We start from the raw sequence: 22,330 nt of genomic DNA on the forward strand, positions 1-22,330 counted from the left end.
GTCATGGAATGAGAGTTGTTTATTTGATGTAATCGTAGAGCCATTCAACAGAGGAACTCCCTTCAGCCACCGACCATCAACCACCCATTTTCACTAATCCTACTCTGATGCCATTTTATTCTCCCCACATTCCCATCAATTCCAAACCCCATCCCCACCCCAGATCCTAGCACCCTTCACTAGGGGCAATTTACACCAGCCAATTAATCCACCATCTTGTCATCTTTGTGATGTGGGAGGAAACCAGAGCACCCAGGAGAAACCCACACAGTCACAGGAAGAACATGCAAACTCCACACGATTAGCACCGGAGGTCAGGATTGAACCCAGGTCTCTTGATGTGGAAGTTCACCAATTTGCTTGGATATCTAGCAGAGCGGAGATGATGCAGCTGTGCTATAGGATGGCGGTATGTTTTCAAGTCAGGGTGGCATCTGACTGAGTGGGAGGAATCTTGCAAGGGGTGGGGTCCGGAGGCCATGATTTGATAGCAACTCTTCCTCTGATCCTGATCTGTGTGGGATTTGAACGGAGCATTCTTAGAGACCAGACATGATAAATGGACAGAGAACAGTGACGTGCAGGAAAGGTAGAGAGCTCTTTGCCCAACTGGTGGGCGCCTCTAGGGCTCAAGTGTTTTCTGGATAGAGATGGCCAGGTTATAATTTGAAACTGTAAATAGTGTGAATTATGAAGTACTGTAATATTGCAGTAATGTGATTCTGTAATCACTGAATAAACCACCTTTAGAAAAGGATAAAAAAAGGCAGTGAGCTCTCTAGATGCAGAAGCTCCCCCAGTCTGCTTGGATATAAACCACATGAAACCTTATATGGGTAGAGGGTGGAAATGGAATCTCAGGAGATCCAAAATAATTCTGAAAGCAAAATAACTACAGGTGCTAGAAATTCAAAATGAAAAACAGAAAATGTTGGAAATACTCAGTGGGTCAGGCAGCATCTGTGGAAGAGAGAGATAACAAGTATTTCAAGTGAATGACTTTTCATCATCTTCACCTGAAACATTAACTCTGCTGTTCTCTCTCCTCCAGTTATGATTTTATTCCAAAATAATTCTGCTTAGCTTGAGTATTAGAGCAAAATAAAATGACACGGTAAAATGTCTCTGGCAATATTGCCAGGTACAATCTCGACACTGAGTCTCTAAAGGAGAGAATAGGACAGGTACCCATGTTTGGTTAGAGGTGGCAGGGCTGGGGCTTGCAAAGGGAGAGGTTTAGAGAGAGAAAGCCAGAGCCTTGGGTCTAACAGTAGATGGTGCAGCTACCAATAATAAGGCATGGATCAGTTTGTGGACCTTGCATTGAACAAGTCCTGAGCGTTTGTGCAAATGTGTATGTTTTTGTGTATATGAGTGTGTGTATATATGTATGTGTGTGTTTGTGTATAAGCATGTATGTGTATGTTTGTGCAAATGTGTATGTGTTTGTGTATATGTGTATGTGTGTGTTTGTGTGTTTGCATGTGTGTTTGTGTATATGCGTATTTGTCTGTGTACTTGTCTGTGTATGTATGTAGATGTGTTTGTGCTAATGTGTATGTGTTTGTGTATATGTGTGTTTGTCCATATGTGTATGTTTGTATATGTGTGTTTGTGTATGTGTGTGTATTTGTGTGTATGTTTCTGTGTGTGTTTGTGTATGTGTTTGTGATCTTTCTGTGTGTGTGTGTGTGTGTGTGTGTGTGTGTGTGTGTGTGTGTGTGTGTGTATAAGAGATAAAGAGAGGCAAGGTTACAAAGTCATTCTCTGACCTTCGATTGTTCTCATTTTGGATCCAGCAAAAATGGAACTAAATAGTCTCCTTTGATAAACAAACCCATTTTCCTCCTAGCTCATCCTGTAATTAGTTCTGGTGCATTTCCAATGAATTAATTTTAATAAGGAACTGCAAAATTGGATTTTTAATTGTATTTAGATAATTTCAGACAGAATTTTTCTCAATGTACCTGTTAAATACATTGCTTCAAAGTCTGTGTTTTATTTTATATAATTGCACAAATACATCATTATGTGCCTGATAATGTACAAAGTCTTTTAGAGTGTTTTAAGTTCTCCTTAATTATGATTGTAATAAGCTTTCTCTTTTTTTTTCTCTTTTGTTTTTTTTATTTCTTTCAATGCTGTCTTGCTTTTTGCACTGTGATTGCATGTTGGTATCACCCTTCATGATGATGTCACATGGCTTGTTGCTGTGATACCTGCCACGCCTGCAATCCACACCACATGTTGCCATGGTCACCATAACGCTACACCCTTCCCGTTTGTTGCTTCCATGGTGTCCCCTACTGAAAGTACCCATGATGCACGGCGCTACGCCTACCACTGTGTCTGCAACAACAACACCTGCCACCAACGTTCCCTTCGCAGCAACAGCCAATCAGGTTTGGCTCTTTAAATAGCTTTTATTTGACATTTCTTGCTCCAAGTGAGTTGTTGCTTTAAAATCAGCACAGATTTCAAAGTCTTTCTGTTTTGCTAAGTTTAAATCGAGGAAAGTTGTTTTAAGTCGAGTATTCTTCAGTCGCAACTTCAGTGTGTGTTACAATCTGGATGTAGCTATGCATAATTTTAGTGACATTACTTTTCCCTTACTTTAAAACTGTCAGTTAATTCATTCACTGCATACAGCTGTTTATGTAATGTCAGTGCGAGCATGTGAATGTTAATATATTCAGGATAAGTTGTTTATAAAAGATCAAATTTTAATCTGAAATCTCTTCCACCTTAGATGCCCATTTTATCAATAGATGAACTCAGTAGCAGCATGTTTGTTACACAGATGTAGACCTTACGAATAGAACAGTAAGTTTCTTTCAATTACTAATACAAACTAATTAGAACTTCTGTCAGTACCTAAAAATTATCGTTTCATTCTTTCTGACAAAACCAAGTCATTTAGCTGAAGTGATGTTGATGATGAGAATTCATGTCACAATGGTTCATTCTAGAACTCACTTTTTAATCATATCAATATGGTTTTAAACATGGAATCTGGCATGTTAACCAGTTGCATGCAGTTTGTATTTTTAATTGGCTGATATTGTATCATTGCTAAGCATGGATTATATTGATGTGAACTGTACTGTTCTGAAGTAATTGTGTATTCTGTGCTTGGAACACACCTGTTGTTGCTCAGGGGTAGCATTACTCTCTGCAAGAACCTGGATGGAAGTGTTCGGAAGTTAAAAAAAAGTTAAAAAAAATACACTTTAGCTAACTTCACCCAAAAGTTCCTCCCATGTGCTGTTTAAACATCTGCATTAAAACAGCACAGGAAATTAAAAAAAACAACTGCAGAAGCTGGAAATCCAAAACAAAAACAGAAAATGCTTGAAACACTCAGCGGTCAGGCGGCATCTATGTAGAGAGAAACAGAGCCAACGTTTCATCAGAACATGAAGAAGGGTCTTCAACCTGAAACATTAACTCTGTTTCTCTTTCCACGGATGCTGCCTCACCCACTGAGCATTTTCTGTTTTTGTCTAAAGCAGTACAGGGTGTGGTTCAATGCATTATGAAAACATCACTGGCACTGTCACTACTCTCTGATCTGTAGATGTGTTTCTGTAGTTGTTAAGACAAAGGAACAAAAGGCTGGAATGTTAATTTCTCTTGTCATTCAAAATTAAATAACCATGAATTAAAGAGAAACAAAAATAATCAGTGGAAGTAAATATCAGATGATTCCTTCCATCTGCTCCACAACTTTGAAAATTTACCCTATTTTGTTCTTGAGCAATGAAATTGAATTCATGTTTGCAACACCTCTTCCTGCTTCCAGAGTATCACCCCTCTTGTTTCAAAGCTTAAACTGGCATTGTGATTTCCTGTATTATGTAATAATTAATTTACCCAATAAGGGTGCTTTATTGAAAATCAAAAAAAAAGATGAAATTCATTTTCTGGAAATCTGAAATAAAACTCTCTGGAAACACTCAGCAGATCAGGCACTTCCAATGAAGGGCCTTCAACCAGAACATTAACTTTGCCTATCTTTCTGTATTGGCTACTTCATTGTTCAAAGCCAGAAGGACTCAATTATTCAGTTGTGTAATTATCTCACACTTCAATAATATTTTTCTATCCTTAGCTAAAGATAAAAAAATGTTTACATCAATATACCACCTTTTGCAACTTTCAGGATGCCCATAAGTGCTTTATATGCAATTAAGTGCTTCGAAAGGTAGCCTCTGTTAACACAAGAGATGCAGCTGCCAAAGTGTGTATAGAAAGATCCCACATCTAATGAAGTAAATTATTTTCAGTGATATTATTTGAGATTTAAATATTGGCCAAGCCAACAAAGGGAACTTGCTCAACCTGGTATCAGTGATGATGATCTCAGAGCTACTGAAATTTTGCAACTAGAAAACATCTTGGTTCAGGGCCAAATTGAGATGAGCAGTAAATACCACTGTAGCCAGTAAACAAATAAAGAAAAAGACAGGGGTTCAGTTTAACATATAATCTAAATGGCGGAACCTCTGATGTTGCTGCACTCCCTCAGTACTACACTGAGAGCGCCAGATTAAGTTGTGAGCTTGCAGGAAGTTTGAATCGGCAAACTTATGACCAAGGGCCAAATTGCCAGCAATGAGCCAAGGTTGATCCCTTGCTTAAGCACATTATTTGTGATTCATTCTGGTGCAGGCAAATATAAAGTGAGTTAATCAAATCAATGGCCAGGAGAAAAAAAATATAAAGTGTTTCAATAGCAAAGTGATCCCAAACCCTGGACATCTTGGACTTCACACTTGTGGCGCTGTGTTCCAGCAGGTAGCGCAGCTGCCTCACAGCTCCAGTGATCCTGGTTCAATCCTGACCCCAGGTTTTGTCTGCATGTTCCTTCTGATGGTTCAATTTGCTCCCACATCGCAAAGATGTGTTGGTAGGTTCACTGGCCAGTATAAATGCTCCCTGGTGCTGTTGGTGTGTGGAAGAATTAGGGGGCAGTTAATGGAGGTGTGAAAGAGAAGATGTTGCTCAGAAAGAAGTAAGGTGAATGGGATGGATAGGATGGACGATGATTCCATTAAACTTCAGCCCCTTAACTTCCCCTGTCAAATTTTAAACAAACTTTCATCTAATGTTGTTCTATGTGGCCCAGTGGCAGTTTTTCTTTGATAATTATTTTGAAAGGTATTTTGGATATATGAGATATGTGGGATGTTTTAATGTTAAAGTTACTGAAAAAAACAATGGAATATATTACGTGCCATTTTTTTCCCCTGTTGTCCACTGATTCCGATTAACGCATTTGCAGATATAAATATGCATTTGAGGAGCAAGTCTTTCACACAGAGGGAGGTGGGTATATGGAACGAGCTGCCAGAGGAAGCAGTAGAAGCTGTAACAATTAAAATGTTTAAAAAACATTTGGACAGCTACATGGATAGGAAAGGTTTAGAGCGACATGGTTCAAATGCAGGTAGATGCTTAGACTTAGATTTAGATAGCATAGATAGGCATCTTGCTCGGCATGGACGAGTTGGGTTGAAGGGCCTGTTTTCATGCTGTATAACTCTATGAATCTATAATCATGTGATTATCTTCTGCACAGGGTATATAGGTAGAATATTGCAGATGCCCTGTGTTTAATCAGGTTACCTAACTTCAAGGCAGGCAATAGATTAGCAGCTGAGCGAAATTCCAATCAGCTTTTCAATAATCATCCTCCAAACATTTGGGCATGTACCAAAATGAAGAAAGCCATCCCACTTCTAAGCACAGGGAGAACCATACATGTTAACCAACACCCCAGCCTACTCCACCATTATCCCTGACATGACCTTTTGCAACACAGGACAGACTCATGGTGGTTTACAGTTGGGAGGAGAATGGCCCTGGCAATGTTAAACGTTGACCCCTTTAAGTGTTCAAGGAAATAATCATTGCTTGATGTTTGTGTGCAGAAACTTATCAGCGGTTGCCTGAATGTTATCTCAGTCTCGCTGCACATTGCAACACTTACTTACAATGCAGGGAGTGTCCTTGAAGGAGCAGCTGAAGTAGTTGAACTCTATCCTGAGGAACTCCTGAAGCAATATCCTAGGACTGAATCCAGAATAATCACAACCATCTTCCTTTGTACAATAAGGAGTGAGTCATAGAAAGATACACGTAGACACAGGACCTTCAGCCCACTGAGTTCAGGCCAACAATCAAGCACCCAATGCTACCCTAGTCCTACCCGAACACATTTTATTCTCCCTTCAACTTCCCCCAGCTTTTCTTACTTCCTTGCACACTACAGGCAATCTACAGCAACCAATTAACCTAACAACCTGCACATGTTTGGGATAGAACATAGAACAGCACAGGAACAAACCCTTCAGCCCACCATGTCTGTGCTGAATATGATGCCGAATTAAACTAAATCCCTTCTGCCTGCACACGATCCATATCCCTCCATTGCCTGCATATTCATGTGTCTATCTAAAAGCCTCCTAAACACCACTATTGTATCTTCTACCCCTGGCTGCCTGTACCAGGTACTTACCAGTCTCTGTGTAAAAAAGCTTGCCCCACACATCTCCTTTAAACTTTCCTTCTCTCATTTTAAAAGCATGTCCTCTAGTATTTGACATTTCTACCCTGGGAAAAAGGTTCTGACTGTCTACCCTATCTATGCCTCTCATAATTTTATAAACTTCTATCAGGTCTTTCCTCAGCCTCTGACGCTCCAGAGAAAACAACCCACGTTTGTCCAATGTCTCCTTTTAGCCCATACCCTCTAATCAGGGCAGCATCCTGGTAAACCTCTTCAGTACCCCCTCCAAAGCCTTCACGTCCTTCCTGTAATGAGCCAACCAGAATTGCACAATACTTCAAGTTTTATATAGCTGCGACATGACTTCCTTACTCCTGTACTGAAGGGTTTGTCTTAACCTTCCAATCCTTCCTACATGCAGGGGACATGCCAATGGATTGGAAATGGCAAATGTAATGCCCTTGTTCAAAAATGGGTGGAAGTATATGCCAAGCAGCTCATCAGTTTATTCTCAGTTGTGCATTGTACTTAATTATGGTTGTCCAATTTAAAGAATGTGAAGGTCCAAAAAAGCTTGCAGAAGATATTTACTGTGATGGTCCCAGGGTAATGGAGTTCAGCTATAATGTTAGATTGGAGAAGCTGGATTGGTTCTGGTACAGTAGACGCTTGAATGGTGGTTGGATAGAGGTGGAAAAGTCATGACTGACTGATAGAGAGTAAATAGGGAGAAGCTGTTCCCAATAGCAGAAGGTTTATGGAACTAGCATAAGGACTACATTTTAAATTTTGGGCAAAAAATTTAATGCAGAAGTGAAGGGAAACTTTTTTTACACTGGGAACTGTTATGATCTGGACCTTTTAGCCTGAAGGGGAGATGGAAAAGAGAATCAGTCAAGGTTTTCAGAAGACAATTGGACAGGTATGGGAGTATAGTTTACGTAACACAGGAACATAAAAACAGGAGCAGGAGTAGGTCCATTGGCCCCCCCCCCCTCACCCATGCCTGATCCAAGATTGGCCTCAACATCACTCCTGCGCACTCCCCATACTCCTAGACTATCTTGTAGTTCAAATGTCTGTCAACCTCCCCCTTGAATATATTCAGTGACTCAGTGACTCCCCCACCCCACTCCCCCCCCCCCCACAAACCTTGACAACACTCCGAGGCAGAGAATTCCAAAGATTCACAGCCCTTTTGAGAGAAGAAATTCCTCCTCACCTCCATCCAAAATGGGAGACACCTGATTTTGAGAATCTGCCCCCTGGTTCTAGATACCCCCACTGAGGAAACATCCTCTCAGCACCCACCATCTCAATCCCCCTAAGAATCATATATATTTCAATAACATCATCTCTCATTCTTCTAAACTCCTGCCCAACCTCTCTTCATACATCAACCCCTTTATTTCAGGAATCAACCCAGTGAACCTTCTCTGCACTGCCTCCAATGCAAGCACATTGCTCCTTCAATATGAAAGCCAAAACTGTACAGAGCACCCCAGGTGTGGATGCTTTGGTCAGCATCGACAAGTTGGGCTGAAGGGCCTGTTTCCGTGCTGTATAATTCTATGACTTTATGAGTGTCCAGTAAAGTTGCATCTAAACTTCCCTACTTTTATATTCTATACCTCTTGTATTCAAGACCCATTAGTTTTCTTAGCTACTTGTTGCACCTGCAATCTAACTTTGTTTTTCATATACTATGAGCCCTAGGTCCCTTTATTGTGCAATAATGTGTAAACTTGCTCTATTTGAAGAATAATTTGCTTTTTCATTCTTCTAAAGAGGACAACCTCGTATTTTCCTTCATTATACTCCATCTGCCAAAAGTTGTCCACTCACTTAATCAGTCAATATCCCCATGCAAGCTCTTTACGTCTTCCTCATAGCTTGATAACCCACTTATCTTTGTACCTTCAACAAATTTAGTCACAGTCCAGTCAATCTTTTCATTCAACGGCATATCCTTCTCTCCACCTAAATTGCTTCTACATCTTTACTTTCTGATCCAGCATCATTTTTCACCACTGCAGCAACCTCAGCCTTCATTAACACAACTACCCAGCCTCCTTTTCCTTTCTGCATCTCTTTCCAAAATGTCAAATACCCTGAATATTCAGTTCCCAGCTTTGGTCGCCTTGCAACCATGTCACGATAGTGACCGTCAGCTCATATCCATTTATTTCTTCTTGTGTTATCAACTCATCTATCTTGTTGGGTGCATTCATTCAGATAAAGAACCTTCAGTTTTATCTTATAATTTTTCCTAGGTCTGAATCTATTTGCTGGTGCACCCATGTACTTGTACACTCTGCCAATTCCCAATGCATTCTGGCTATTGTTACCCATGTCAATGCTTGCACTATTTCCTTTTTCCTTTCACTTTGTCTTCCTAAATATCCCCTCATCTTTGACTTGAAAATATATTGTCATTCCATCATTTATGTTGGATCAAATTCCTGGAACTCCCTGCTTAACTGCAGTTCACAACTACCTTCACCACACCTCCTACCTCCTTCTTAAGGGTGGTTAAACATGAGCAATGAATGCTGGCTTTGCCTGTGATACCTGTATCTCCTGAACTAATAAATAAGAGATGGGTTCATGTAGTTATCCCATGCACAAACAATACTGAGGTGGCATTGTGTGCTTGTTTCATATACAAACTCTGTTGTATAGTTCAACCCATATGAATACATCAACATGCCTCTAAGCTGTACACAGGTGGGAGTGTGTAGCTGCCCTTTATGTGTGATAACATGTCATTATTCTGTGGGCAGGATTTATATTGCAGTTCAAATATGTACAGGTATTATGAAGCCACCTATTCTACATACTGCACCATGTAGTTACCCAACATACAGACAGTAAATGGTCACTCCGCATGTAGGTAGTATCATATAATTAATCTATATGCAGTCATTATGTAGTTCCACCAAATGATATTGGCATGTAGTTTCCTACACAGGCTGTATCATGTATCTAGAGTCATTGAGTCATAGAATTATCCCAATTTATCCATGCTGACCAAGGTGTCTTCCTGAGCTAGTCCCATTTGCCTGCATTTGGCCCATATCCCTCTAAACCTTTCCTAACCATGTACCTGTCCAAATGTCTTTTAAAAGTAATTGTACCCACCTCTACCACTACCTCTGGCAGCTTGTTCCATATACCCACCTTTTGTCATGTAATGAGCAGATTAACTGTAGTTACTCCACTTCAGGGCACATTAACTGCCATCTACATAATGGATTGAAGTTATATAGGCCAAGTTGTTTAGAGATTACATGCCCTTTTACTTGAAGGACATTGGTGAATGAGTTGGTTTTTGACTACAATCTAACAAGCTTTCACATTTGTTTGTTTTGCAATACAGAAACTATCAGATTTATACCAAATTTATTAATTTGCCATTGTGGACCTTGATATCCAAAACTCTGATTAGTCCAGCAACATAGCCGCTCTACTAGTCATAATGTCATACAGCACAGAAACCATATCCATACCAACCTTTTTGCCTATCTACATTAATCTCATTTGCCTGCATTATGTCCATATCCTTCTATGCCTTGCCTATTCAAGTGCCTGTCTAAATAGACGTTAGGCACTATTCCGTAAAATGATGGAAGGTGTACCAAGTGACACTTTTCCACTGATATTCTACTCACTAAGGCTCGGTTTGGGTTTTACCAGAACAACTTGGCAACAGACCCAAGTAGAATTTGGTCCCAATCATGGACAATTAGGCTGAATTCCAGTGATGAGGTAAGAGTGGCTGCTCTTGACCAGGTGTGACTTAAAGAAGCACTGGTCAAATTGTTGTCAGTGGGAATGAAGGGAGGAACTCTCTGCTAGCTGGAATTATATCTAGCACCAAGGAGGGTGTTGCGGTTATTGATCAACAATCACCTCAGCTTCAGGAGGAGTTAATTATGTCAGTGTCTTGGACCAGACTTCTTCATCAGTGATCTTTCTCCAGACGATATTTTCTGATGATCACAGCTTCTGAGATAATATCTGCAGGCAACAATACTCACACGACACTCAGGCTTTTTATGATACATGGCAAATAACATCCGCATGAAAATAAGTAGATGCATAGAGTTATACTGCATGGAAACTGGCTCTTCAGCCCAACTTGTCCATGCTGAACAAGATGCCTATTTACGCAAATCCCATTTGCCTGCATTTGGCCCATATCCCTCTTAACCTTTCATATCCATGTACCTGTCCAAAGGTCTTTTAAACATTGCAATTGTACCAGCCTCTACCACTTCCCCTGGCAACTTGATCCATATACCTACCAACCTCTGTGTGAAAAACTTGCCCCTCATTTCCCGTTTAAATCTTTCCCCTCTCACCTTAAACCTAAACCTTCTCATTTTACACTCCACTATGCTGGGAAAAAGATTGTGGCCATCCACCTTCTCAAGGCCCCTCATGACTTTATACACCTCTATAAGGTGACCCCTCAACTCCCTATGCTTCAGGGAAAAAAGACCCAGCTTATCCAGTCTCTCCTTATAACTCAAGCCCTCCAGTCCCAGCAACATCCTAGTGAATCTTTTCTGCACCATCTCTAGCTTAATCACATCCTTCTTGTGGTATAGCGACCAGAACTGCACACAATATTCCAGCTGTGGTCTTGCCAACATCTTGTACAGCTGTACCAATGTCTTCCAACACTGACTTTAGATGGATTAAAAGGCAGCAGGTGATGGGAGCAGAATACCCATATCGTAAAGGTTTAATATTTCCACTGTAATCCTCTACATCTGCCTTCATGATAAAAAAATACTCACACACTGTCATCATGTCCCTTCACTAAAAGTGACACAGAGATATCTTCACTACATAGGTGAAATCACAATATAAATGTAATGGAAAAAGTTTACTGTTAGTGTTGATGGATATAAAAAAGATTTATGGGATATTGCCAGAAGAGGCTGGATGGGCTAAGACTTTTTCCTTGGAGTGAACGAGGCTGAGGTGGGACTCTATAGAGGTTATAAAATCATGAGAGGCATTGATAAGGTGAATATCCATGGTCTTTTTCTCAGGGTAGGGGAGTCCAAATCTAGAGGGAATAGATTTAAAGTGAGAGGGGAAAGATTTAAAAGGGAGCTGAGGGGCAACTTTTTCACACAAAAGGTGGAAGGTATATAGAACAAGCTGCCAGAGGAAGTGGTAGAGATGGGTACAATTACAACATTTAGAGGACATTTGAACAGATACATGGATAGGAAAAGTTTAGAGGGATATGGCCAGATACAGACAAATGGAACTAGCTCAGATAGACAACTTGGTTTGGCCGAAGGGCCTGTTTTCTGTGCTGTATAGATCTATAAGGGCCATATCATTTGGATCTGCTGTAGATGTTGTTTGGATGTCAGTTTGTCTCCAACTTGGAATGCGATGCACGATGGTAGCATGAGCCATGCTTGCCACAATAGTTGGGAAGGGGGCTCATGCATGTGATGTTCTCACCTACCCAGAGCACACAGTGGAGACTCAGAATAATGTGAAACAGCATCCAGGTTATTGCCAGCATGTTAAATCTGAGCTCAGTGATGCAGTGAATGTTGTGTTGAACACACATTGAATTGGATTGGTTTATTATTGTCATATTTACCAAGATACAGTAAAAAGCTTTTGTTTGCATGCCACCTAGACAGATCATTCCATACATAAGTATATTGAGGTTGTAAAAGGAAATCAGAATGTAGAACGTAGTGCTGCAGAGAAAGTGCAGTGCAGGTAGACAAATAAGGTGCAAGGGTCACGATGAGATAGATTGGGAGATCAAGAGTTCTTATGTTAGTGTACAAGAGGTCAGTTCAAGAGTCTTATAACAGCGGGATAGAAGCTGTCATTGTGACTGGTGGTACACGTTCTCAAGCTTTTGTATTTTCTGCCCAATGGGACGGGGGAGGAGAGACAATGACAAGGATGGGAGAGGTCCTTGATTATGTTGGCTGCTCTCCCAAGGCAGGGAAAAATGTAGAGAAAGTCGGTGGAGAGGAGGCTAATTTTTGTAATGGACTGGGCTACGTTCACAACTCTCTGCAACTTCCAGTGGTCTGGGCAGAGCAGATGCCATACCAAGCTGTGATGCACCTGGGTAGGTTGTTTTCAATGGTACATCTGTAAAAATTGGTGAGGGTCATTGGGGACATACCAAATTTCTTTAGCCTTCTGAGGAACTAGAAGCATTGGTGTGCTTTCTGGGCCAGAGCATCCACATGACTGGTCCAGGACAAATTGTTGGTGGCCCATCAAATGTTTTGCAGGAGTGAGATCCTGCACTGTTTAAAGGGCACATCAACAGCTACTGTGTTTGTTCCTGATTGATTTGGGAAGTTCTGGTTCCAATGAAGTATCACTTGTTCTCGTGACATTGAACTCATGGAGCTGATAGGGAGTGATGTACAAGGAGCTAGGATTTTGTCTCCAACCCTAGTATCCACTTGTTTCCAGATGTGGGTGTCAGGTAAACCCAGTGATTTCTCCCCTCATTCTCATCAACTCTTCTCAGATTCTACCACTCACCTACACTTTAGGGGCAATTTACAATGGACGATTAACCTATGGATCCGCACATCTTTGGGATGTGGGGGTAAATCGGAGCACTCAGAGAAGACCTATGGGGTCACAGGGAGAACATACAAACTCCACAAATGGACAACACCAGGGATCAGGATTGAACCAGGGTCACTGGAACTGTGAGGTGGTGGCTCCACCAGCTCCCTAAAGTGGGAGTGCTCCAGCAATAAACTACTGGAATACAGACTGGCCTTCTTGAACTATGATTTGCCCAAAACCATATGTCAACAGGGTGAGCACCCCCCTACACCACTCATGTTCTCTGCTGATGTTCCTATGGAAGTTGAGCTATCAGCCACCACCCAATGTGTATGGATGGCTCCCTGTTTTTTGCCTACCACTTCAGCCTTGAGCAGAATGGACTCCATGCAGCCCAAACCTGGTGCCACACTGCACTCAACGTGAAGCAATGCTCCAGGCCACTCCTGCCTGTTGATGCACCACTTGATGATCCCACCTCTGCGATCATTGGTGAACCCCTGACTGGTGGCTGGAAGGGATGGATTGTACCATGGAGTGTGTTTGGGCCCTCTGATTGATCTTGCTGATTGCCCGGGCCAACTCACAGTTCTGGACCATCTAAAAGAAGAGAAGGCACAGTCAGGGTTATGGTGAGATGAAAGGGTCAAAGTTTGAAGGTATCACCTTTCAACTCCATAAGATACTATAGAATCAGAGGAAAGTGGGATGCGAGAAGCAGGATCGGATGTGCGGACTTGAGTAGGATCAGTCCCACCACTGGGTGTGCTCTTTGCCAAGGCTGGAATGTGCCTTCCCAGTGAGTTAAGTGATGTGTAGTCCCCTTCACCCCACCCCTTGCCGGTTAGCAGTTGTTGGTGGTGATCAGGCACCACCTCACCCAGTGAGACTGAGTGTGTCAGTGAGTGCCTTGCAATGACTTTGAGTGCAGAGTATGCAAGCTTTGGAGGGTATAATGAGTGCTGTGGATTGAGGGGAACAGGTGGCTGTTGTATACTTGGATTTCCAGAAGGCATTCGATAAGGTGCAGCATAAAAGACATCCATAAGATAAGGATGCATGGAGTTAGGGGTAATGTATTAGCATGGACAGAGGATTGGTTAACCAACAGAAGGCAGAGAGTTGGGATAAATGGGTGTTTCTCTGGTTGGCAACCAGCGGTGAGCAGAGTTCCGCAGGGGTCAGTGCTGGGCCCACAACTGTTCACGATGTACATTAACGATTTGGAAGAAGGGACAGAATGTAGCGTATCTAAGTTTGCTGATGACACTAAATTGAGTGGAAAAGCAAATTGTGCAAAAGATGCAGAGAGTCTGCAGAGAGACATAGATAGTTTAAGTGAGTGGGCAAGGGTCTGGCAGATGGAGTACAATGTTGGTAAATGCAAGGTCATCCACTTTGGAAGGAAAGGTAGAAGATCAGATTATTATATAAATGGTGAAAGACTGCAGCATGTTGTTGTGCAGAGGGACATGGGAGTGCTGGTGCATGAATCACAAAAGATTGGTTTGCAGGTGTAACAGATTATCAAGAAGGCAAATGGAGTGTTGGCCTTCATTGCTAGGGGGATTGAACTTAAGAACAGAGAGGTTATGCTGCAACTGTACAAGGTACTGGTGAGGCCACATCTGGAGTACTGCGTGCAGTCCTGCTTTCCTTATTTGAGGAAAGATATACTGGCTTTGGAGGCAGTGCAGAGAAGGTTCACCAGGTTGATTCCAGAGATGAGCCTATTAGGAGAGATCGAGTCACCTGGGACTAAACTCGCTGGAGTTCAGAAGAAGGAGAGGGGATCATATAGAAACATATAAAATTATGAAAAGGATAGATAAGATAGAGGCAGGAAGGTTGTTTCCACTGGTAGGTGAGACGAGAACTAGGGGACATAGTCTCAAGATTCGGGGGAGTAGATTTAAGAGGGAGATGAAGAGAAATTGCTTTTCCCAGAGAGTAGTGAATCAGTGGATTCACTACTCTCTGCCCAGGGAAGCAGTGGAGGCTACCTCATTAATTATATTTAAGACAAAGTTTGATAGATTTTTGCATAGTAGGGAAATTAAGGGTTATGGGGAAAAGGCAGGTGGATGGATCTGAGTCCACGACCAGATCAGCCATGATCTTATTGAATGACGGAGTAGGCTCGACGGACCAGGTGGCCTACTCCTGCTCCTATCGCTTATGTTCTTATTATGTTCTTAAAAGTAAGTGTGAGGCGGGTGGGCCAATAGTGCCAGGGATGCAGTAGAACTCATGGATGTCAGGCATGGACCCAGACTGTTGGCTGGTGAGCGTAGGGACTGTGGGACACTAGTGTGTAAGTGAGCTCTGCAGGTAGTGGCATATCCCCATGAAGATTCATTCACCAACCTTGACCTTGGTCAAGGTCATCGAACTCTTTACATGGACTCTGCACCCAGGTCCCTGGCACTTGGCCCTGGATAAACACCTCCTGAGTTTTTCCCTTCCATTGCCTCTGCTTGTCAAACATGCTGACCACCCCACCCCATCCCAGCTGAAGAGGTTATATCTCTCCTCCCTGCTCCCTTCTCCATCCAGTGCCACATGGAGTCAAGTGTGCATGGTCTAATCCCACATGATGATCCCTGTCCCGGTATTCTGATGCTAACTGCTATATACCTAGTATACACAAACTAAACTAAACCTTGTTGTTATTATTAATTAAAAACAATGCTCCCCAAACCTACTAAAATCAGATGACTCAGGTATTACCCACATCGGTAGGTTTTAACTGTGAATGGCTGAGTTGAGAAGATGGTAAGTTATTTGTGATTTATTGATAAATTTGCCTGTGAAACATTATGCAATTTACAGTGTGAAGTATCAGGCTTGAGTCTAATGTTACATTGAACAACATGTTAAGGCAGCAGTATGGACGTCTGCTCTGTGCTCTCTAACCCTGCTTCTTCCTTTCACTTGTATTGTAGGACGTCAGGCTGAAATAATGAACAGCAATCTGGTGGAGTACCAGAACATCTCCTCTGGGAGCTGCACATGGCCTTTCTGTACATACTCCCATCACTTCCCTCCTACCACCTCCACAGTAAGCCTACCACAGCCTACATGCTAACCAAAACCAAAATGATGGGAATGTCAAGAAGAAAAACAAAAGCACTATAAAAATGTCAAGTATATTTACTTACTCCTGTTAGACACTACGTATGTGTAGTAATTAAATGAGGTATACTACTTCTTATATCTCATTGCTGTAACACATTTATAATCAATTCATGTTAATAGTGAAAAGCATTTTCAACGTATGAAGACTGTTGGTTTAATGTATATTATCAATGGAAATTGTTTATCCGTCTCAATTTTTATGTAAGAGTGTTATCTTAACTGAATGTTAAGTTTACATCAGAATAAAAAAAATAGTTTTGTTTTTAAGGAAATGTCTTTCGTGGAACATATTCCTCAATAGCCTCCTATTTGATCATGTTCCCTTTTAAGTCCTTATTACAAAGAAAAAAATGAATGTCATTGAGAAACAGGACAAAAATAATTGAACTAGAGAGTGAGCCTGCCTTTATCTGTGTATCCCCTTTCCAATTATGCCTTGTCTACGTAACATCAAATTTTATAAACTTATAGTACAGCCAGATTTAATGGACATGTTTTGTATAGCAATATTTTCAGTGTAAATATTGATGCATGCTTCACTACTACACATTAGCTAGTTATGATCAGGGACATTGTGCAGTACTCAACCATATAAATACTTTGTTCAAAATCTTACAACAACTTATATTAGTACTATCTGTGTGGACATATTAAAAAACAATTCAACTGATATTTGAGTGGCAGATATGCGCTGGTCAATCTGTAATGTTGACGAGTCATTGTAACAGCCAACATCAGAGAAAAGACTGGCATTTCTGCTAATGGCATGCTTTCTATTGCAAACATTTTCGTCCTGTTTTTCCTCCTGAACTGTTGTGATGAAATAGGCCTGGCTATTGTGGAATAGCCTTGCATGTGTTTGTGTATAAACTCATTATATAGCTGGTCAGAACTACTTCCTTTTCATTGTGTTCCAGTGCCTCAGAGAGAGCCAGGTGAGTGTCACTAGCCTGAATGAATGTCGTGTACTGACATGATTAAAAAGGGCCCTGGTTCTTTGAAGCTAAAACAAAATAACTTGGCCCAATCATTTCCGTGATTTGCCATCGAGGTATGGGGAGTTGTTTTTCACTGTGATAGACCCTAGAGGAGAGTTTTCACCTGGCTGCCTTGGGCCCTACACATGCTTTGACGGCATTGGCTAGGAGTGCAGGAATAATAAACAGTGCGCAGTAATGGGATTTCAATTATAATGGATGCTCCACATTCTTCTGCTTTATTGGGTGAGTTGGAGAGCTGTTGGGAAAGACCTAGGTTAACACGTGTAAAGATCTGGAAGCCAGTGAGGCAGTGGACCCATCCGGAGTCAGATAAAACTGACACTGGCTGAGGCAATTCACGTGCTCTCCATTTTGGTCCTTCCTTGTGATCCATGTATCTGGGTTAACTAGGCCAAGTCCTGTTACATTGTGTAATGTCCAAGGCAACGCCATTAAAAGTCGGGTATGTGCAAAACCTATTTTGGATCACTACTGCAAATGTAAACCAGTGGTTTTACTAGTGTATTAATACAGGGAGGAGGAAGGTGCTGTCTGAATGTTAAGAAGTAGGTAACTGGAACAAGTTCATTAATTCCAATGGAAAATTCAGGCTTGGGTTGATAACCAGCAAGTAACATTCAAACCACACAAGTGCCAGGCATGTCCAACATCTAACCACCTCCCCTACACATTCAACGCTCATTACCAAATCTGACCCATAAATGTCCTGGAGGGGAGGGGGTCACCTTTACTAGGGCTACCCCAAATAAAAACAATGGCTACAAAAATAGAGCAGTGTTCACTGAGCAACTTCTCATCTGACTCTCCAAAGCCTTTCCACCAACTACCAATCATAAGTTGAGAGGCTAATGGGAAAGACTTTCCCTGGGTGAGTTTGCTCCCACACTTAAAAAGCTCAACACTATCCACTATTGGCTCCCCATCCACCACCCGAAACATTAACTCTCTCCAACGACGCACGGTGGCTGCAGAGTGCACCATCAAACTCAGAAGGACAAGGGCAGCAGGAGCAATGGGAACACCATCAACTGCATGTTCCCCTCCCAATCACACCCTATCCTGTTTTGAACATTGTCATTGGGACAAATCCCGAAACTCCCCACCAGATTAATCACACACACTTTAAATGTGTGGATCAACATCACTTCCTCAAGGGCATATAGCATTTGGTAATAAATGCTGGTCTTGCCAGCGACAACCACATCTCTTAATTGAATATTATATAAAGAACAATCCTTTGAACTGGCTTGTACATAAAACTATCAAACCTTCATTCACACTGCCAATTCCCCAGCCCAAATGCAGGAGGATGTAAATTTGGAAATTTAAATAACTTATCGTCTCAAAAAAAGGAAGGCCAGAGGTTCTCGTTAATAAGGACTATGGAGATACTTAGAGTAGTTTCGTGAGATGCCACAGATGTTTTAATATCGCTGGCAGATTACAAAAAGAGAGATTTAAAAGGAACATAAGTTCAAGTCACTAGTGTCGCCAAATAAAAAGGAAAATGTGCAAAAAAATGCCACTTTTAAAGCCGCACTACTAAGAAAAACAATATTAAATGTGCAATCAGTTATTCCAGTGATTTAAATAAAAAAAAGGAAGTCGCTAGACTATAAAAGTCATTAGCTCATGTACATTCTTCATTATAGTCACATTGTCTGAAAGTGACTCTAAATAAAAAGTTCCTGCTTCAAGGAATCATTTCTTTGTATCACATAAATGGATGGGCTGTTCTCTGGTGCGAGTTACCATTAGTTTCAGTCCCCATTGACTTTCAAGTCACCTATCACTGAAACATCTCTTTCACATTATCCAGAGTTTTGTTTTTCTTTTGTTTAGTTCTCTCAGCCTTATGCAAATGATATGCAAGAAATCCTGAGTCTTGGATAAAACGGGTCACACAAGGAAAAATGGGAAGAAGAGGGTCGAGGACAGAAACAGGGAATTTTCTAGATAGACTGGATAAAGATATTAACCTTCACCACAAGCGCACCACAAAGCTAGGTTAATGACAGTAATTAGAATAGTGCTTTGAAGCCACTGAAATGGTTATATTAATTGGGAAAGTCATTGTTACCAGCCATATGTTCCATTAACTACTTGGGAATTTTAGTTCATGTAGTTTGCTGCGACTGTTGGTGAATCTGACAGGACTGTATAGTACTAAATTACTTCACTCTTGTGTGTTTCACAGTAATGTATGCTGAGAATGAAACATCTATGGAGAAAAGTTCCATTCCTCTCAGAAGGATCAGCAAGATAATGACATAATTAAACTGTGTGCCTGTTATAGGCCTTAGATGCTATAATGGTTTAAAATGATATAATCTTTAGAAGTTTGAGCCAATAATCTCAATGTAAGTACATAACAGCACACAATATAGTATCAGTGATAAGACTCAAATCTAAATTTTTCACTTTCTAACCCTGATTGCTGTAGTTTCTTGACTTTTTACGTTGATTGCTTAGTTTTAATTGCAGTCAGTTAGGAACTAACAATTTAAATCTGAGGGACTGTTAAAAGAAGTTTGGTTTTAACATTTCTATTTGAAAACATTTATTAATTCATTAAAAGTCATTTATTTTAATGCTAACCTTCACTGGGATATGGTAAAAATTTAATACAATACATACCTAGTTTATGTAGTTTACATTTTAGAACAAAATTAACTTTGTATGTAACTCTTACAATGATAGATTCATTGTTAACTAATTATGATATTGAGTTGTTGCTATGGCAACAAAACTACAACATGGCTACCTTTGTATAAATTATTTGTGAATTTTCACTTGTAATTTTAAAAAAATGTACATCGGCATGAACTTAAAAAAGGTACAGTTAGACACACTCAGGCGAAGATAAATGATATCCTTTGACTATCTTGAATACCCAAAGTTCCACTCAAAACGTACATGACCTGAATCTGTGTCTGTACATTTTATTTCTCAGTCAAGGAGGTTTACAACACATTGAGGTAGAACCGGGTTTTATAACTAGAAAGTGTGGTATGGTGTTGTAAAAAAAATCTGAAAAATCTGAGATTGCTGCAGTTTAACTGATTTGACCTGTTAGTGTGTGATTGTGTGTGACACATCTTTTTTTTGCACTTATGTACATAGTTATTGAAAGAAAAAATTCAGATCTTATTTTGAATAAAAAAAGGATTGTGTTAAATACGGGAAAGTTTGTTACGGTAAATAAGTTTGGCATTGCTAAAGGTTTGGGGGAAAATAAAGGAAAGGAGGAATGGTTTTTGCTATAAACACTTATCCGCAAGCATGACGGCGCTGTGCTGTTAAGAAAAGCTTTGTAGTTCTGCCATAGCTTTACTGTGTAATGAACGGTTCGAGAGGCTGAAACCAAGCCCTCAGCAGCCTGATATTATCCTACTGTTGAAATACTCTAAACTGTAAAACAAAGAGAAATTAGCCATCATCACACAAAATAAACAGAAAACAAAACAAGTCATGTTACACTGATCTGAAAGGTCCAAGTTCTACAATACTGTACACAGACGCACTCTGACGGTGGAAGCCTGATTTTGTTGCCATGGCTGCTTTTTGGTAGCAGCTGAGGGATGAGAGACTCTGTTCCAGGGTCACCGTGAGCATCTGTAAAGGGGAACCTGTGCGGTTGTTCATTTAAGGCGCATTTGTCACTTTTATCCTGCGCCAGAGGGACTTTTTTGTTTTGCATCTGAAACTCCAATTTATTTGAAATTTCTGATATATGTGTGTGTGCGTGTGTGTGTGTGTGTGTGTGTGTGTGTGTGTGTGTGTGAGAGAGAGAGAGAGAGAGAGAGAGAGAGAGAGAGAGAGAAAGAAAGGTTGTTTCTGTGACGGGTCGGAATGTGACTACAACCTCGCACTTTATTTAATACCACTCCTCCCCACGTTTCACAGCCCAGATCACATGAACTGACTCACACCTTGCTGTGAATGTAATATTTCCCCTTCAAAGCAAAGGTCCCCAAATCGCACAGAAGTTGAAGCTGTTCATTCCCTCAACTGCTACAAGCAAGACAGTAGCTTTGAATTTCTTTTCTCTTTAGATTGCTGCCAGATTAGCTCGCTATAGTGCTTGTATGTGCTTTAGATAAAATGTGCTGTATGCTACATATTTCAGTATTTTACCTTTTGCCATTGATTAATTTCTGACCTTTTAAAAAAATAAAGTGCTTAAAATGGTTAGCTGTCTGTAAATTAATTTTACTCTCACTGACATCAGAGTGAACCAAATGGCAAGTCTATGCATCGTCTTGTACCCACACTAGTCTGCAGACACTAACGACAACCACTGTAAAGTCAAATTTCACCACACCGATCTCAGTGTGAAGGAGATACATCTTCCTACCGAGGCTGACCTTCCAACATGGTGCCAGACTCACCATTTAGTTGCTCAAAGACATTTAGCACTCCTCCATGGTTATTGGAAGTGTCTAGCATTAAATATTCATCTCATGCTGAACATTAAACAGCTGAGAAACTGATCAGAGCAGCTTTAAAAAATGCATTGATCTTTATTGTCTTTGCAAGCCTTTCCTTCCTCGTTATTGGCAATATTGTGGGCAATCCCCAGTCCTCATGTGCTGTCCTCTCCCCGATAAATCTGACATCACCATCAGTCTCTTTATCACCCTACCCTCATCCTCCCTTCCCAAATCCGTGAATGCTGTCTCTCTCATTCCTGCCCATTTTTCCACAACTTTATATTTAGGTCCTTCCCTTCAGGTTTCTTCCCCTCTGACAATGGCTGTACCAGATAATAGTACCCTCTGTGACAGCGAGCTGCGTAACCTATCACTTTTCAACCTCATTGATCTGTCTGTAATCTAGACCACAATGTCCCATTCTAGTGGCTTCCCACTTATCCTGCTGGAGTTATTATTAAACAACCATAGCCCAGTGAAATCAGCTGCTTCTCTTCCCACTGCCACCAGGTTACATACCAAGATCTAGCCTTGGTCCCCTCCCATCTTCCTGCTACATTTATTAACGTTCATAATGTCATAGAGCACAGAAACAGGCTATTCAGCCCAACTGATTCATGCCTACCAAGATTCCTAACTAACCAAGTCCCATTTGCCCGCGT

The 22,330-nt window shown here is 41.0% G+C and overlaps 1 protein-coding gene across 18 annotated transcripts in view; it reads left to right on the forward strand.

Moving 5' to 3' along the window:
- Window positions 1-21,426, forward strand: part of LOC127573072 (muscleblind-like protein 3) — a 188,138-nt gene extending 166,712 nt beyond the window's left edge. For 14 of the 18 annotated variants that reach the window (XM_052020896.1, XM_052020891.1, XM_052020890.1 and 11 more), the window contains 3 exons: window positions 2,314-2,402; window positions 2,750-2,823; window positions 16,042-21,426. In XM_052020896.1, coding sequence (XP_051876856.1) covers window positions 2,314-2,402; window positions 2,750-2,806 — 146 coding nt within the window. In that variant the 3' untranslated portion in view covers window positions 2,807-2,823; window positions 16,042-21,426. The remainder of the gene's footprint in view (window positions 1-2,313; window positions 2,403-2,749; window positions 2,824-16,041) is intronic. The other 4 variants (XR_007956747.1, XM_052020908.1, XM_052020903.1 and 1 more) reach the window with 2 other exon arrangements.
- The last annotated feature ends 904 nt before the right edge of the window (window positions 21,427-22,330 follow it).

Source organism: Pristis pectinata, chromosome 8 (assembly GCF_009764475.1).
Source record: "Pristis pectinata isolate sPriPec2 chromosome 8, sPriPec2.1.pri, whole genome shotgun sequence".
Classification (NCBI taxonomy): domain Eukaryota; kingdom Metazoa; phylum Chordata; class Chondrichthyes; order Rhinopristiformes; family Pristidae; genus Pristis; species Pristis pectinata.